Genomic DNA, 17,757 nt, shown 5'->3' with positions numbered 1-17,757 from the left:
GATATTCAGGGATTTGTCTGAGGGGGGTGCCACTGCCCAGCATCAGAAAGGACTGATTTGTCGTGGTATCAGGGAGTTCTGTGTAGGCTCTGGGGTCAGGGAGATGTAGGATTTTATCTTGGCTGTAGAGGCTGCTTCAGGATAGGGAAGAGGGCAGATGTGGGATATAGGAGATTATTATGGGGTGCTCAGAGAAATTCTTCTTCCTGAGAGCTGGGGCATAATTGCAAGGGAACAGAAAGGTTGGGAGCGTGGGAAGAGGAACTTGAGAGTAAATTTTCAGAAAATGTGAGGAAATCAGCATAGTGTAGACAGGTTTACCAGCAGAAGCTCTGAAATACTGCCTGGATCAGGATTCTGGTTTTTGTTTTTTGTTTTATTTTCATAAACTTGCAAAAGTTTCTTAAGCTCTTTATGCCTTAGTAAGATCAGCAGTCACTTTTATCTCTTTGTCTATCATCTCAGCTAACCTTATTTGATGTCTACATGTAGATATGACAACAACAGGCAAAGAATTTGGGAAGCTAGTATAGCTTTTTCTTTCTTTGTGCAGAGACTGTTTTGAAATGTTGTTACAGGGTATGCCTAGTCTGTATTGTTTTAGTTTTTCATAAAGTATGGTTTTTCTCTTCTAATTAAGTGGTTTGATTTAGAATCTCATGTTTTTTAGATAGAGTGACTAATTCACCGGGAATTAAGCAGAATTGTGTTAATTGTGGATTTTGGCTCTATTTCAGGTGTATTTTTAGTAAATGGTTGCAAGAATTCAGTTCCCAAATTAGGTTGAACAATGGAATTTCAAAGGAAATATGAAAATACAGATTCCTAGGCCACAGTTGCAGAGATTGATTAATCAAATGAGTGTTGGTTTGGAACCCATTGAACTGTCATCCTGTTTCAAGGATTTATCTATAATTTAAAAATGTTTATCAAAATGGATGATTTCCTTGCCCTACCCTAGAGATTCTGAAACAGAGTCTTTGGCAAAGGGACCTAGTGTTATAACTATCTCATATTCACAGTTTTTAGCCTATGGACTATTGAGTCTAAGACTCTCCTATTTATTTTCTCATTTTTTAGCCACCATTTATCACTATTTAACCAGCAGCACCCTGTGGACTTAATTTACTTGAAAGTTTTCATTAGCAGCCATTCACCAATGTCTTGTATTGTTAGAGATGTACTTTTGGGAAGACATGTTGCTCTTCGGGATTTCTAAGTAGACAGGGAGGAACTAAGCAACTCTCAGCCACCCCCCAGGACTTTGAGGAGGCCTTGGAGGTCAGGAGCCGGAAATGGAGACTCAAATCTCTCCCCAGAAGTCTCTTCTAATTTTGGCTATTCAGACTCTTTCACGTACAAACCAAAGACTTTGTGTTGTCAGAAGAATCCAGCGAAATGTGAGATACACAATTTGAAAAGGTATAAGCTTCTAGGATTATAACCCAGGCAAGGGGTTTTGTTGAGTGTATTTTATTTTGTTTTGGTTCTTTACTTTCCCTATGGCTGGTCTGGAGATAATACAATGCACTTCTTAAGATTCCATGCAGACTTAGCAAACTTGAAGCTAGATCCCAGCACAGGGAGGAAGATCTCAGCATCTGACTGAATGTAATATGCATTCTCAAGTCTCCCCCTTCATAGACACAGTGTACGCTACAGAGAGCAAAGTGTAATTTTAAGAACCTTGTAATTCTTTACAAATTAACACAGCAGATGGTGTTTATGGGAGCCACATAGTGAGAAATATTTGGGACGATGTGAGACATGTGTTCCAGGGTTTCGGCCTGCTTTCTACTTAGTTTAATTTTTAACTGTCATGCTACAAAAATTCCATTTTGCCTCATAAAGTTTTCATCGGTTCCAAGTGTGAGGGAATGCCCCAGGAGATAGTACTAGTATGACAGATTCCAAGCATGCTTGGTGAGGTCCCTGATTCACCTAAGCCTGAGGAGTGCCAGTGGCTTGCTCCTTCGTGTTCAGGAGGTGGTAGTCTCCTGGGCATTGGTGCTGGGGTTGAGGGCAGCCTGGCCTTTCCCCAGCTTAGAAATCCATTTGGGAAGTGGAGGAAGAGCAAAGAGCTTGATAAGCTTTGCCCAAAGAAAGCAAAGACAACATAAGTGGGCTAACAGGAAGGTTAGCAGCTCTACATTGAGGTTTATTAGTGTGGAAATAGCTACAATATTTCTTTGGGTGTTTTGACTGTCCATATAATTAAAAAGAAAACATGATTCTCTGCTAGTTCCCTCATAATGTTAAGAATTAAAGTGCTTGAGACCTGTGTGTTTGCTTTGAAGACAGTGCTGCCAATTTTGGAGGGGGATATTAAAGGGAGAAAACTAAGCGAGGGATTGACAGGTGGGGCTGCGAGAGTGGACAGGAAGAGGTCATCCTCATAGGCTTTGGCAAAGGCGAAGAGAGGTCAGAGTTGATTTAGGGAGGTAAAACAGCTCTGGCACTAGAATGGAGATACCTTTGGGATTTCCTTGGAGGCAAAGAGTCCTTGGTGCTCCTAAACGTTGTATTTCTTCTGCCCACTGGCACCCACATGTCTTCCTCACTTTCCTTTGCTGTGGGGCTAGCAGTGGGAAAGGTCCCAGGTGTTCTCAAGTACATCCTGCCTCTGTGTTCCATTAAGGGTTCTTCTCATCTCTTAGAACCACTGTTTGATCAAATCTGTTCTCTTTCAGTTCCTACTGTTTTCAAGCTTATCTACTCCCACCTCTCAGGACTTTGATAAAAGCCATTTACTCTTTGTGCCTCTTCTTCCAAGGGTATATACATCTTGATACTATGCATACAATCAAAGGCTTTGACTCCTAGGAATTTCTGTCTTTTTCCTGCATAGGGGAGGGATTTGAGCAGGGAAGAAAGAGAATGAGTGTAGAAACTGTAAGAAGGGGATGAACATAGGCAACAATATGAGGCTACTGTTGGTGAAGACACAACAAGCCGCCAATTCCACCTCTGCACCTAGCCTTGTCTCCAAAGATCTGTATCATTTAATTAAGCCAAGCAGCTAGAATACTAATTACTCCATTCATAGCCAATACATATTTATAGGTACATATCTATACATATTTCTAATTTACTTAGCACCTATTCTGTGTATAGCACTGTGCCAGAACCTTCAGAGTTTCGAGGAAATGTAATGGTCTGACACTTTCCTGTCCTTGGGCGACTGTGCCTTTAATTGGATATTATATATATATATATATATATATATATATAATATATATATATATACGCTCATGACAAATTTCTGAACACTACAGGATTGTAATGATGCAGCTTATGCTATTTGTATACCATGTGACATAGGAAATTCAATGAACAATGCAAGAGGTTTGCACAATATATAATGAGTTCCTTGGTGAAAATCATTCATAAAGAACCAAATAAGTGGGTAGAGATGGCTATAGGCACGCAGAAGAGGCTGGGTTTCTGTGAACTGGAAGGGCAGGGAAGGGGTGATGGAGGAATTACAACGTGAATTGGCTCTTGATAGAAAGAGTGGTAAATGAGGCACAGGGAGGCCAAGGCTGTGGGTCCCCACATAGGCAAACTTTCCATAAATTAAGGCAACCCTCTGCCTGAATGTTTGCTGATTTCTGTGAATTCTCAGCAATGAGGACCCAGTTACTGACCTCTTTTTGAGATGGTAGAAAATGCCAGACTCTAGGGATTCTTTAGGTGTTGAAAGCTTTAACTATAGCTGAGTGGGTTGGGGAATATGCATTTAAAAATGAAATGGAACTTTAAATTTCATTGAAATGTAAATTATGTATTCGGTTTGGGTATGAGTGTGTGTATGTGTGTTTAAAATCCATGGGAGTTTGCACTTTGCCTTGACTACTTTAATCTCAACTGTAAAGATGAAATGGCATTTTTTAGCAGTTTGCTCAGTTCATGGTCTCTTACAGGCTTAGAAGGGATATGTGGTTAATTAACCCCAGCTTTTAGTAATCACCGAAGTTGGGGTGGGGGAGGGGTGGCACTATGAAAAACGTCTTTTATGCAGGGTTGCCGGGCAGGTAATCACTGAGGACTACACCTGTGTTGATAAACTAAATTAAGGAGTAAGAATCGTAACCTGACACAGGTGCCAACTACTTCCGATGGCTTTGATCAGCAAATTGCAAAGTGGGTGAAATTTATTTTTAGGACTCCATATTTTCCAAATCATCTATCCCTTTCATACCTGCTCCCTATCACCAGGTGCCTACCTGGGCCATCTATCTTTCTATCTATAAACAAGCATTTCCTGAGCATGTCTTAAGAGTTTGATTCTGAGTTCTTTGGGATAAAACCAGGAATATTCTACCACAAAAAGCCTGGGTTCTATTCTGCAGCCCCACAAAAACTTATTTGGTATCACTAGGTAGTATACTGTAAATGTATGCACTGTTTGGCACACTACCTACATGAAGGATGTGGTCAGAGGAGGGGGATTTTGAGCTTTTCTTTGAAGAACGGGTAGAACCTGGCTAGGTGAATTGTGAGTTAGAAGGGGAATGGCCCCTTTCAGCCAGGTAATCAATATGAGCCTATAAAGAAACAGGAAGTTTGTGAGTTGCTGAGAAAATACAAATAGATTAGAATTAGACCACTATGAGAGGGAGACCAGATTGTGAAGCCCTAAAATATAGGCCCAAGGGAAAAAAAAAAACAGAATTACTATTTGACACAGCAATTCTATTACTGGGTATATACCCAAAGGAATATAATTTTACCATAAAGACACATGCACTAGTATGTTTACTGCAGCACTATTCACAATAGCAAAGACAGGGACTCAACCTAAATGCCTATTATTGTGTTACATACACCATGAAATACTATGCAGTCACAAAAAAGAATAAGATTATGTCCTTTGCAGCAACATGGATAGAGCAGGAGGCCATTATCCTTAGCAAACTAATGCAGGAACGGAAAACCAAATACCACATGTTCTCACTTATAAGTAGGAGCTAAATAACAAGAACACATGGGCACAAAGGGGTGGGAAGAAGGAGAGGATCAGCTTAGTACCTAGTGATAAAATATTTTTTTTTTAAGCCAGAGTGTCACTCTGTTGCCCAGGCTGAAGTGCAGTAGCATGATCTCGGCTCACTGCAACATCCACCTCCTGGGTTCAAGCGATTCTCTGCCTCAGCCTCCCGAGTAGCTGGGATTACATGCACATGCCCCAATGCCCAACTAATTTTTTGTATTTTTAGTAGAGAAGGAATTTCACTGTGTTAGCCAGGATGGTCTCCATCTCCTGACCTCGTGATCCACCCACCTTGGCCTCCCAAAGTGCTGGGATTACAGGCATGAGCCACTGCACCTGGCAAAATAATTCTTATATAGGTAAACTCGTGCCACAAAATATCTGCACTGTTTGGCGCACTACCTGAATGAAGGATTTGGTGTGACACATGTGTGTGTGAGACACAAAACATGTGTCACACAAAATCCTTGTGACATGAGTTTACTGATATATGAAACCTGCACATGTACCCTCGAACCTAAAAGTTAAAAGAAAAAAAAAAGATAAAAAACAATAGGACTTCAGTAAAATCTAAATAAGAACTGGGTAATACTGAGCCGAGGAAGTTAAAGCTTGATCTTAGCAGACCATACTGAGGATAATGGGGGAATGCAATCAACAAAGGATGCTGGGGCATTGGAGATCTCCACTGGGGTGGGTGAGTGTCATGGAAAGAGAGATTTGAGAAACAGTATAAATCCTTATAGACTTTTTTGGTAGGCAGTTTCTCAAGGTTAGTGACTAACTGGATTTAGGGGAGAACTGTGATATTAAGAGTTAAGACTGAGTCAGTAATTAGGGCTAGGGAAAAACTCTGTGAATGAACCTGGATGCCCCGCCAAGATGTGAACTCCCCAGGCAGTGCTCCAGACCTTGCCTGAGGTCTCCCCGACCCCCACCACTCTGCTTTCAAATTATTGTGGCTTCGTATTTTAAGATCTCTGATTTAATAAGACCCCTTTCTTTGTAACTGACAGAAATGCTACACTAACAAACATGGAGGCATTTATTAACTCATGGCACCAGGTAACCCATGGATAGATACTTATGGCTTTAGGTGCAACAGGATTTAAAAGGCCAAGTGTTTCATTCATTGACAGAAAAATTAATTGATTACCTGTTACTTTCCAGGTACTACTCTAGGATCTAAGGAGATAATGACAAGCAAAACAATTATTTTATAAGTTAGTGTGTTTTATACACAGAAATGTTTGTGTCCCCTCAAAATTCAAATGTTGAAACCTCCATTGTGATGGTATTTGGAGGTGGAGGCCTTTCATAAGTGATTGTGTCATGAAGGTGGAGGTCTCCCGAAAGGGATTAGTGGAGCCTTTCATAAGTGATTGTGTCATGAGGGTGGAGGTCTCTCAAATGGAATTAGCACCCTTGTAAAAGAGACCCCAGAGGACTTCCTTGTCCCCTTGGCCATGTAAACACACAAAAAGAACACAGCCTTCTAGGAATAAGAAGTGGAAACTCCCCAGACACAGAGGACTGCTAGTGCTTTAATCTTGGACTTTGCAGCCTCCAGAAATGTGAGAAATAAATTCCTGTTGTCATAAGCCACCCAGTCTATGGTACTTTTGTGATAGTAGCTCTAATGAACTATTCATAAAAGAGTACATAATGGAAAATGTGAACCATTTTGATTTGACTCCAAAAGCTGACTGTTTTCTTCTCTTCCTTCCTCTTCCCTTAAATTTATTTTTCTCCAATTCCTCATCCCTTTCTTGCCGCAGTTTCTCCCTCCTGTCTCTTTCTTCGTCTTCCTCTGCCCCTCTTTCTCCCCCTCCTTCTTTTAGCTATGCTTCTCTTTTTATGGAGTCTGGTTTTGGAGACTCCCTAAGTAGTTCAAGGTTTATCTACTACCAGTTTATCAATCTCAGTGGGAAAATATGTCTCCCTCCTAATAATTCTACCTACCACCTGTGATTCTACTGCTGATTCTCACTGGTTTGGATATCATTATAAGTTTGTTCTCTGCCCACGGAGTCTTGGTTGGGTGTCAAGAAGGCTGCTACTAAAATAACACAGATGGTTTGATGGGAGGATGAGAACATGGGTTGATCTCCCTGAGCCAGTCCTGCTTTGTGCATCGTCCAAGGCATATCCTGAGGTTGCTCTATTCTTGGGTAGAGCCTAGAAGTCTCACCAGTATTACCATTTTCTTGCAATATATATTGGTGATTATTTCCTTGAAAATAAATGTAGTCTGGCAGAAAAGAGTCAGAGATACATCAGTGTTTCCCTTTCCACCTTTACTGCCTTCCCATCCCTACCACCACTTCAGACACCAAGCAAGCCCTGGGTTGCGATGTGATGAGAGTATCCTGACTATAGATTTGCTTTGTGGCCACTATTCAACTTTCATCCATTCTAAATAGATACTGCCTGTTTTTTTTTTTTTTTTCCCCAAGAGAAATGTCCTTAGCTAGTGAAAAGGTATATTTAGAAAGGTTCACATGCTCCAACTATGATTTATACATAATATGAAGATATTATGAAATGTTCAAGGTTCTATAAATAATGGTGCTATTTGTAATAAGGATATGATTTCTGTATGCAGGGCTTGAGGGTAGATGGGCGACTCTCCAAAAATGATAATGTGACTCCTGGATCAATATATGGTTTTTTCTTCTCCCCTCTGTTGTCTATATCACAGGTTTAAATGACAGCAAAATGCTTTGGAGATAGAGTGCATGGCATATTATTGCTTTCTGCCATTCTGATGATTTTGACTTCCTCTTTTTTCAAATGACAACAATTTGAAGACTGGGCATTTGATTAGCTCCTGAAACATCCAATGTATTAGAGTCACAGCTACACAATATTTTGAAGATTCCTTATACATTCAGTCATGTGTGCAGGTCCCTTCAGGGAAAGAAAGGAAGTGATCAACATCTGCCTTCTTATAAGCACGTCCTACATATTAATACAGTGCCCTGAAACATGGTTGATGCACAACCGTGGACTCAGTGGAAGCACCAAGATGGTAGATATACCTTCCCAGGGCTTCCACGAGAGACACACAGAACTGGATTATGTGTTTAGGGTAGGATGAGGGGCTGGGAGGGGAACAGTCTTTAAATAAATACTCATTTTCAGAGATTTATAAATGAATAATTGTTGTTGCTTTTTGTTTTATAAGGAGTCAGAGTTCAGCATGTTGATATAAATCCATTACAAACATCTTCAGAATTTCAGAAGGGGTGGTGGGTATTCGTACAGTAAGAGAGTAGGGTGGGGATCCTTATCCAAAGTGGGCCAAAGGAGGGGACTTTATTTTGCAAATGGGCAAAGAGCAGTGTTATTAAAAAGGAATTGTGAAATAAAATACTGTTCCTTTTCTGAAGATTAATTGCAAAAATAGAAATTTATATTAATAGCCTAATCCTTCTGTTTAAGGATAAACTGGAAATAAGGTCTTCAAGATAATATCTGATACTTTAGAAAACTGGACTTGAATTGAGAGCCAGAGGATGGGAGAAGAAAAGATCTCCTATTAAAAATTCGAGTCAGGAAATTTATTCCATTCACTCTCATCAATTCAAGCCATGGATCTACCCCAAATGTGTTTTGTAAAATAATGCTTAAAGACTAAAACAAATAAAGTTTAATAAACATGCTCCTCCCTAGCACAACAGATGGCAACTAGGGAAGGTGCCCACAGCAATGTGGAGAGTACTCCCGCCCGGATTCTTTTTTTAATAATGATATTTATTAAATGGCTATCTCTATTGCACACTCATTCTCTGCCAGTAAAGATAAAGGAGAAAAGGGTAGGAAGTTCAAAAAAGCCATCCAAAGTCTATGACAAAAAGTGACAGAGGAAATACACCTCAAAGTGAGATTTTATTGGTAGCCTTTGAAGAGAAATGCACGAAACTGTAAAATCATAGAACCCTGGAAGTTTAGAAAAGGGAGATCATTTAGATATGGAATGGAAAAAGCCCTGGCTGAGAGGCTGGAGGTGCTGGTCAGATACTAATGAGCCAGGTGATCATAATCAGTCACTTCATCTCTCTAGACCTTGATGTCCTTATCTTTGAGGGGAACGAGGGGGCGGGCAAGGAAAGACAGCTGACATTGACCGAGTTAACTCTGCTGGGTAGGTACTGGCCAAACACATTACTGGGCCTATCTCTTTTTATGCTCATAATAATTCCATAAAGCAAGGACTTAGCCATATTTTAGAGATGAGAAAAACTTCAACTTCCTGTCAATTCCCAGCCCTTTCTGCAGTGCTATGACTGTTTCCCTATAACATGGAAGTATAGTTACAGGCTCTTGATGGTTTTTCTGATTCTCATATTTCACAATTCCATAATTCGTCCCTGGCTCTTTCATTCTACAGATGATAAGTCTGGAGTCTAGAGAAGTTCCCAGATCACTTAGGTGGTTGTTGGCAGAGAGTGGTTACAACTAATTGGCTTTTGTTTCCTTCTGTTCAGCAAAAACAGGGAATAATTGGATGACTGACTTAACATCACACATTTCAGCTTTATTATTAGGTGGTGATGTCAAAATAAATACTTAGAACTGCTTTCACTTCAGTTTGTTAAAGTATTTCTAATTCGTAGACCCTGGAGGGTCAGAGATGGAGAGCTAGGTAAAGCTTCTGGTTGATTCTCAGGGAACTAGAATGTGCTTGTGATGATCAAATCCTTAGTTACTTGACAAATATGTCCCAGAACCTACTGTGTAAAAGACTCAACTGGAGATTCTGCCCCTTAATTCACCTCTTAGAAATACGTTAACGTATTTAAAATGAGTTGCCCCAAATATTCATTCTTCAGAGAGAGAGAACTTTTTCTTTAGGGATTCCAGTTTTTGGCAAGGTTTTGTACATTATCTCCCTGGATGGACAAAGCAGAAGGACGGGTAATCCAAAAATAGTTCCTATGTAGTTTCTAAATCAATTCTTTCATTGCTTTTCCACAGCAAAAATACTTTCCTAATTACCCTGAATAGTCTTAATGTCTTTTATTGTTTCTAGCACGTTGACATTGTGATTGATCATCCTGCTAACCTTGTGAAGAAGACAGAACATATATTAGGCTATCCATTGTGCTTATGACAAAACTCAGACTTTTTAAAAACCATGGGGTAAATGGCTAATCCAGGATGGTGGAGGATAATAATAGGGAGCTGACACTAGGGGGCAAGTCTCCTCTCCTCTCTTCCTCCCTTCCCACTAGCCTCATTGCTCTCTCCCTTCCTCCACCTCCAACTCCTTCTCTGTCTCTGTCTATCTCTTTCTCTCTTTTCCTCGCTCTGTCTCACTCTCAATGGTTGGCTTTCTGTCCAGTTTAAACTGATGAATTTAAAATTATGGCCACATTTAGACATATAGAGCTGAGGAAAGTGAGACGTAATGGCTTCCAGGTCCCCATTGACTGTGTAAAGCTGAGTGTTGACAAGCTACTATTGTTATTCCTATACAAATACCTTATTTTTAAAAAATTGGAGCTAAGAAAGGGCCAGTGAATTGACTATCCCATCCAGCGGCCCAAATTTCCTAAACGGCAGTCCTTATTTTAACATTCCCCAGCCTTCATGTACAGTGACAACAAATATGGCACCCAAGTCAACCGCATTTCCGAATTGTTTTCAGTCAAAGACTTCGAGGCTGGAGAAACCCAAGATCACAAATATTACACAAACCAAATCTGGACAAGATGGCATGAAATGACTAACATTCCCAGAGATTCTTTGGACTTGCAGATCAAAATACAGTCCGTAGTAATGACACTATAAAGAAGCTCTCATAAAAATAAGTTGTCTCTGTAGCTAGTCAAACTCATCTCTTCACATCATGGAGAAAAAGCTGGCTCATTTCACTCATTGCCCTCCCAGAACCCATCTTGCCTTCTTGTCTACATGACTTTCTTTTTGCCAGTCAAAGTGCCTCTCTCTTTTTTATTCTAATCTTACCCAGGGCTTAAGGTCCAGCTGATTTTCTCTTTCCTCTGTGAGATTTCTTGACTTCCCAAAGGCAATGCCTTCTCCCTCTTCTGAGCAACTCAGTCATAGAGAGTGCTAATCTCTGCACAGTTGTTGGTCTTGTTAGTCTTGTGTTCTGGTCTACTCCCCTGTATCAGGAGCTCTTTGATGGTGAGAATCATGACTATCCACTTTTTATGTATTTCCCACAGTGACTAACAGGATGCCTCTCATCTAAGTAATGTGTGTTTTACAGATGCCGGATACTGATGCCAGAAGGAATACAGATCCCACATGTTGCCCTTCTGTTCACAGAATGGGGCAACCAATCCTCTTACATGTGTCTGTTACAACTCCAGTGACAATCTTAAACATGACTCTTTTCCCTGGGGGTAGGGTTGTCAGATTTAGCACCTAAAAATACAGGATGCTCAGTTAATGTGAATTTTAGATAAACAGTTTTTAGAGAGTAAATATATACCCCCTTTTTTTTTAAGTTTAAAATGTCATCTGATGCCACATTTGCACAACTCACCTCATTCGCCCTATCCTAATCCTAGCCCTATTGGATTCTGTCTTTATTTAAATTTTTGATATTTTATTTTCACATGGATTTCTTTGCATTAGTTTTGATTTTTAAAAATATTACATTAGTCTGGGTGCAGTGGCTCACACCTGTAATCCCAGTACATTGGGAAGCTGAGGCGGGCTGATCACAAGGTCAGGAGTTCAAAACCAGCCTGGCCAATATGGTGAAACTCCATCTCTACTAAATATACAAAAAAAAAAAAAAAAAAAAAAGCTGGGCATGGTGGCACATGCCTGTAATCCCAGCTTCTCTGGAGGCTAAGGCAGGAGAATTGCTTGAACCTGGGAGGCAGAGGTTGCAGTGAGCTGAGATTATGCCACTGCGCTCCACCTTAGGTGACAGAGCAAGACACTGTCTCAAAAAAAAAATAATAAATATATATATATATATGTGCACACGCGCGTGCACGCACACACACACACATATATATATAAAACATTAAAATATTATTTATCTTGATGACTGAGTTGCTTGGTGTCACCTTAAATTTTACTTCTAAATGATACTCCCTCTCTCCCTTTCACTCTCTTCATGCCAGTCCCAGGCCCATTTGATCCTCATTCTTCTCATCTGAAAAATAGTTATATAATATGTCAATGGCAGGATGGAATGAGCCCAGTCTGCCATTTACCTTCACTTAGTAATTATTTTGTGTATCTAATGTGTCTCAAATTTTTCTTTTTACTTTGAAAAGTTTAGTAACCTACCCTCCATATGGTGTAGCCACATTTTAATCTAAACTCATATCTTTTAATTTTCTGAAGTAAGTGTTTATTATTCTAATAAATGAAAAGGCCATAGGAAATGATTATTTTCAGAATGATCATGGCCCAGAGCTCCACAAAGGTGCCCTGTATTTTGATGGCAGACAACCTATTTGCAAGGAGAGAACCAAACAGAAAAGGAATAGCCTTTGGCTGCTGAATTTGTGGCACATCTGAACTTGGAGAGGCAGAGCATTGAAGCCACACTCACTGTGCAACCACATTCCCTTGAAAGATAGAGCAGCATGTTAGTCTTCTCCATATACTTTTGTTTTCTTGGAGCTATTTGTAGGCTGATATTTCAAAGTTGTAAAATGTTCGCCACTGTATTTTAAGCTCTTTCTACTTACAAACCTTAATGTCTACATCTGAAAGAGTGAGTGTATGAGTTTAGGGAGTGGGAAAGGATGATGGGCACTTGTAGGGTTTCAGAAGACTAAAAATATACGCACATATGCCTTGGCTTGGGCTTTTTAATGAAAACCCTATAGGGCTGTGCATCAGACACTTGTTCAGAAAAAAATAGTTAATTAAGCAAGTAGCTGAGAAGAGTGATTACTTTAAACCCATCTATGGAAAGCTGGTATGTATGTGTCAGCCTTCTGTGTCCAGGATTTTGTCATGGAAAGAGAACATTTAGAAACCTGTTGGATGGTAATTTTTATGCATTGCCAAATCATGTTATCCCATTAGGTACAACTTATGATCTGGGATCACATGTTATCATATATGCCAATTACTGCAGAAACCTATATGATTTTACAGAGACTGAGTAGGCCACAAGAATTGACTTGCCACTAGCATTATAAATAAATCGATCTGTAGCATTTGACTAAAATTCAGATAATTTAATCAATTTGACAAGGTTTTTAAAAACATTTATCTTTTAAGGGGAAGATAATTGTCATCCATAAAGTTTATAGAGCTTTCCATCCATGAGGATCTTGTTGCTCTTTTAAAAAGGCAACAGGTTTTTTTTTTTTTTCTGTTGAGTTTTAATTGTTTTTCCATACCCAGCAAAAAAGAAGAAAAAGAAAAGAAATAGGAAACCAGTGAAACTTCCAAGTGAATAATTTATTAAAGAAGACTTTTTTCCCCCTCTGTCTCTGCCTGTTACAGTCATAAGAGAAATTTTCCTCACGACCTCAAGCTGTGGGTTGCTTATTATCATTTTTAGCATTCTACTACATGACAGAGCAGAGATTAGCAAGACTATATTTTCTAGTAAAGCATCTCTTTTGAAATTGGTACAGAAGTTGCAATATGGCTTAAAAATATTGGTATAAAATTCTGAATTCTGGTGATTTACTTAAAATCCTTTTCTATGTAGATTTAACTACCTCAATTATCTTCTATTCTGAAATGTGCTTACACAATATAAACACACAAAGCATTTGTATTTGAAGGCAAAACCAAAACATTCTTGTTGTAGTTACTTAACTGCTAAGTGTCTAGAGAAGAAGGGACAAAAATTTGTGTGGTGTTGAATATGGACACATGTGTAAGCATCCTGAAAATGTATTGGTTTTTATCAATTTTAATTCTTAATTCAGGAAAAACAACTTCAGAGGCTAAATCTAAAACTTTAGAGGCCCTAACTTTAGGGCCCATATGTTATTAATTATGTATTGAAAATAAACTTTTAAAAAAAAATGGTTGAATTCAACATCTCATGTTTTCCTGATTTTTTTGAACTGTTAATGTCTCTAACATTAAATATTCTAAACCAGTAATTATTTCTCTTTTCTTAATAGACTGGAAGAAAAGAAAAAGGAGATCCTCTCAACATTGCGATTGATAAGATGACTAAGAAAACAAGAGATTTAAGGAGACAGGTACTGTTTTTTGTTTTTACTTTAAGTCCATGATACTTAGCAGGGTTTCCAACAATGTCCTTTTCCAGGGTGTCTTCTTGGAGTTGATGTTCAGGTTGTTATTCTTTATAACATCTACATATACCAAAAAAAAAAGATGAGCCAGTTGCAAGCAAGGAAACAGGCCGTGAACAGGCAGCTTCTCACTGCCCAGATCTAATCTGTCCTGGTAGAGACGAGATAAATTCACTACCTCTACATCTGGTCTTTAGTTTTCCAAATCCAGGTATGCCAAGAGCCTGTCTTTGATCTTTGCTGGTTCTTACTTATCAAACTCTCAGGAAATTTAGTAATAAACCCAAATGCTAATGATTAATGAGAAATATGATATCATAGATTAATTAAGGTCTTTTGAGCAGTATATTCCCTTGGGAACATAAATCTAGGAGAAAGTTTGCTTATCAGATGGTTGTTTGGGAAGCATGGAATAAAATAGCTAATGACATCATTAGTTTGATGGGTCTATTTTTCTTACAGGGGAGATATCTCCAGTCAGGGCCCTTTTTCTCCTTGAAAGTGTTGTATGAACACTGGTAAATGTTGCCTTAGAACCCTGATTTTATATGTGTCCATGATGAAATCCTCTTTCCTTTGGTAGTATTCTTTCTCCGAAAGAGATTCTATCATTCACTGAGTTATAATAAAAACCCTTCTTCTTGATTTCTGCCCAGGGCAGAATCCTGTCTCCTGCTGTAACTTTGGCTATGCCCACCTCATTCACTGTTAATTGTGATAGCCAGCTAAAACCAGCCACTGCTATGGCAGCACCTGCAGAAATGGCCTGATTAGCCTGGCCACATCCAGCATTTCTTTCTGCAGTGTGTTAAGTACAAACAAGATTAGCAAGAGCCTTGGGCAAGAATGGCCAAGCAGCAACTTGGAAATGATTTAAATGTGAGGAACCTACCACTTCTGATGACTGCTGGGGAGCTTCTTGGCTTTTATCATGACATCACCTGAAGATGTAGACACACTTGGTCTGGTGTCCTTCAGAAGATATCACAATTACTTCTGGAATATGAATATTCTAGTTCCCCAGCTAACAAACCTTTTCAGGGGGAAACATAAGGCAGAATACAACATTGTCCTTTCAGGCATTAGTAAGTAACAGCAAATGGATATATGTCCAGGTCCCTCTCTCCTTGCTCTCATAGAGAATCTCTACATATCCCCATTTGATATGAAATGATATGGCTGGCAGGAATTGGGATGGAGGTTAGTTGAAAACACTGAATCAGATATCAGAGCCCTTGATTTTAGTATTAGCTCTGCTGATAAACTTTCAGTGTGATTGATTGTGGATCCTTCGTCTCTTCGTCTTCCAAAAGTAAGGAGCCAAACTAGATCTGTAAATTTTTTTTTTTTTTTTTTTTTTTTTTGCAGTATAAGATTGTATGAGTCTAAGGGAAATTCTCATTCCTATGTCAGAGGTCTCAATGACTGATAATCACAGATTTCTAAAAGCAGTGGGAGGACATCTCCAGGTCTTGCCTTGGGCTAGATTGCCAAACAGGTAAAATTCATGAACTGGGTCCTCCCATTTCCCTGATCCCTTGGTCTCAGTAGTGATTGCTTTTCTTACATTCAAGAACAAGCCCCCTCAGCTATTTTCAATCATGGACCAATCATAGCAGGATTTATTATTATTATTACCAGAAAAGAATGAAAAAGTAATTTTTACTTTCATGTTACAATTCCTAGAAAGGCTTGAATCTTTTTAGCAGAGGACAGTAGTAAAATCTGAAGGTAAAAATTTATGGTGGAATTTTAAATGCTTAGGTGACAAGCTCCTTGGAGAGCTTCCTATAAGATGGCAGTGGAAGGAGTGTGTCCTCCCCTGAAATTATTCCATGTATATATATTTTTTTCCTTACTTTTCTTCAAAATACAGAGGAGTAGAATAAAAGGAGAATTGTTTCATGGTATTAAGATTCAACAGTTATGGCATAATTTCACACCGTATCCATGAATTTGGTTGAAACCTCTTTCCCTTCTCCAATCTGCCTTTCTAAAACAACGATGGTCCCCGTCTGTCAGTTTCATCCCTACCCATATGTTGAGATATTTTTGTCTTTCTTCTCATCTCTTCTGTCTCTCCATGTACACCTGTAGTGGCACAAAAGCTTCTCTGATCTGAATTGAATCTACCTAGCACTTGTGCAGATGGAACATGCAATGACTAATTTGTTTGGCCCAGGTAGGTCATAAGCTTAGATTTGGGTAACTAGTAATGAGATAGCAAGGTGCTACCTGGGTCTCTGATAGCCATTCCACAACAGTGGCTCAGAGAATGTTAATGGCTTAAACAAATGTTTACTGCTGAGATACTTTCTGTTCTTTCAATGACAGATAAACGTTTGCTAGAGCAGATTCTAAAAGAGAACCCTCAGTGATCATGTTCATTTCCCTGTACACATGTATTCCTTTGTATAATATTTAGAGATATCAAATCTCCTAGGGGAAAAAGGTGAAATCAAAGATTTTAGTTTATAAAAAAAGATTTCTAGCAACATTCGTGATGTTGTGCTCTTTCAGTCTCCTGCTTCCTCCTCATAGTCCTAAGTCTGGGCAGTGCTTTTCGGAGGGGTGACCCTAGACACTTGAAAAGTTTTAGCCACCAAATCGAAAAGAAATAAAATCAATCATGATCATTATCTTGGACTTTCCTAATGAAAGAAAGTGAAATTAGACTTGTAGATACTTAAAGAAATCAAGATTAATTGAATATTAAGGATTTCAGTTTAAGTGGAATTTTCAGGTAAGTAGAACTCCTCTCTTGAGGCAACATATCCCAAGGAACCAGGGCATTATAAATTGTGAAAAAGATTATAGATACCCAAGGATATCATTTAAAACTGATCCATCTTGCCAGTTAAACCCATGACAGGCGGCAGTGGTAGAGCAGAATCCTCCTAAGGAGTATTTTGTTTAGAGTCTAAAATGGACTTCGGGGATGATAACTGCCAGCTTTAAGCACTGTGTTCTCATTTTAGAGCTGTGAGCACAGCAGGCCCTGCGTCTGAGCTATTGTCACTGCTGTGATTCTGGAATCAGCTCATTGTGGAAATACTAGCTCTTGGCTGATGCCCCTTCTGGGTGCCTAGTGGCCCACATGGTCCATCCATCCCCCAGAGAAGACTCAGTCAGTGTCTGCCAGCTGCACCCCTATTCCCTTTTGCTTTGTGCCACCTGTGAACTATTCTAGGTATGATTTCTTAATTTTTCCTGCAGTTACAGGGATGCTAGTTGATTCTGATTATTATTTTTGTATCTTTATTAGTCTCTGTCTCTTCCAAGTTGATAAACAAATCAGCACCCAAACACTTCTCTCTGAGAAGCTAATAAATAGCATCTATGACATTACAGTATTGCTAAACGTAGCAACTCTTTCACTCCCAAAACAAATCAGAGGCCTAATTCTTATTCCTTTACACTTACTAGACACCACAATGATTCCAGCAATGAGATTTAGTGAGTGTCAATCTGACAAAGATCTCAATTCTGTTATTAAAATAAAAACATTTTTAACAACAAAAATTATATTTTAGAATGCTT

General features: G+C 39.1%; 1 protein-coding gene across 15 annotated transcripts in view; it reads left to right on the top strand.

Annotated features, from left to right (window-relative positions):
- The window catches only part of CTNNA2 (catenin alpha 2), a 1,148,556-nt gene that overhangs the window by 869,798 nt on the left and 261,001 nt on the right, over positions 1-17,757 (top strand). For all 15 annotated transcript variants that reach the window (XM_035273413.3, XM_035273412.3, XM_017964211.4 and 12 more), the window contains one exon: positions 14,083-14,163. In XM_035273413.3, coding sequence (XP_035129304.1) covers positions 14,083-14,163 — 81 coding nt within the window. The remainder of the gene's footprint in view (positions 1-14,082; positions 14,164-17,757) is intronic.

The sequence above is a fragment of the Callithrix jacchus genome, chromosome 14, assembly GCF_049354715.1.
Source record: "Callithrix jacchus isolate 240 chromosome 14, calJac240_pri, whole genome shotgun sequence".
In the NCBI taxonomy this organism is placed as follows: Eukaryota; Metazoa; Chordata; class Mammalia; order Primates; family Cebidae; genus Callithrix; species Callithrix jacchus.
The sequence above is the reverse complement of the archived record's forward strand: the minus strand, read 5'-3'. Positions and strand labels throughout refer to the sequence as shown.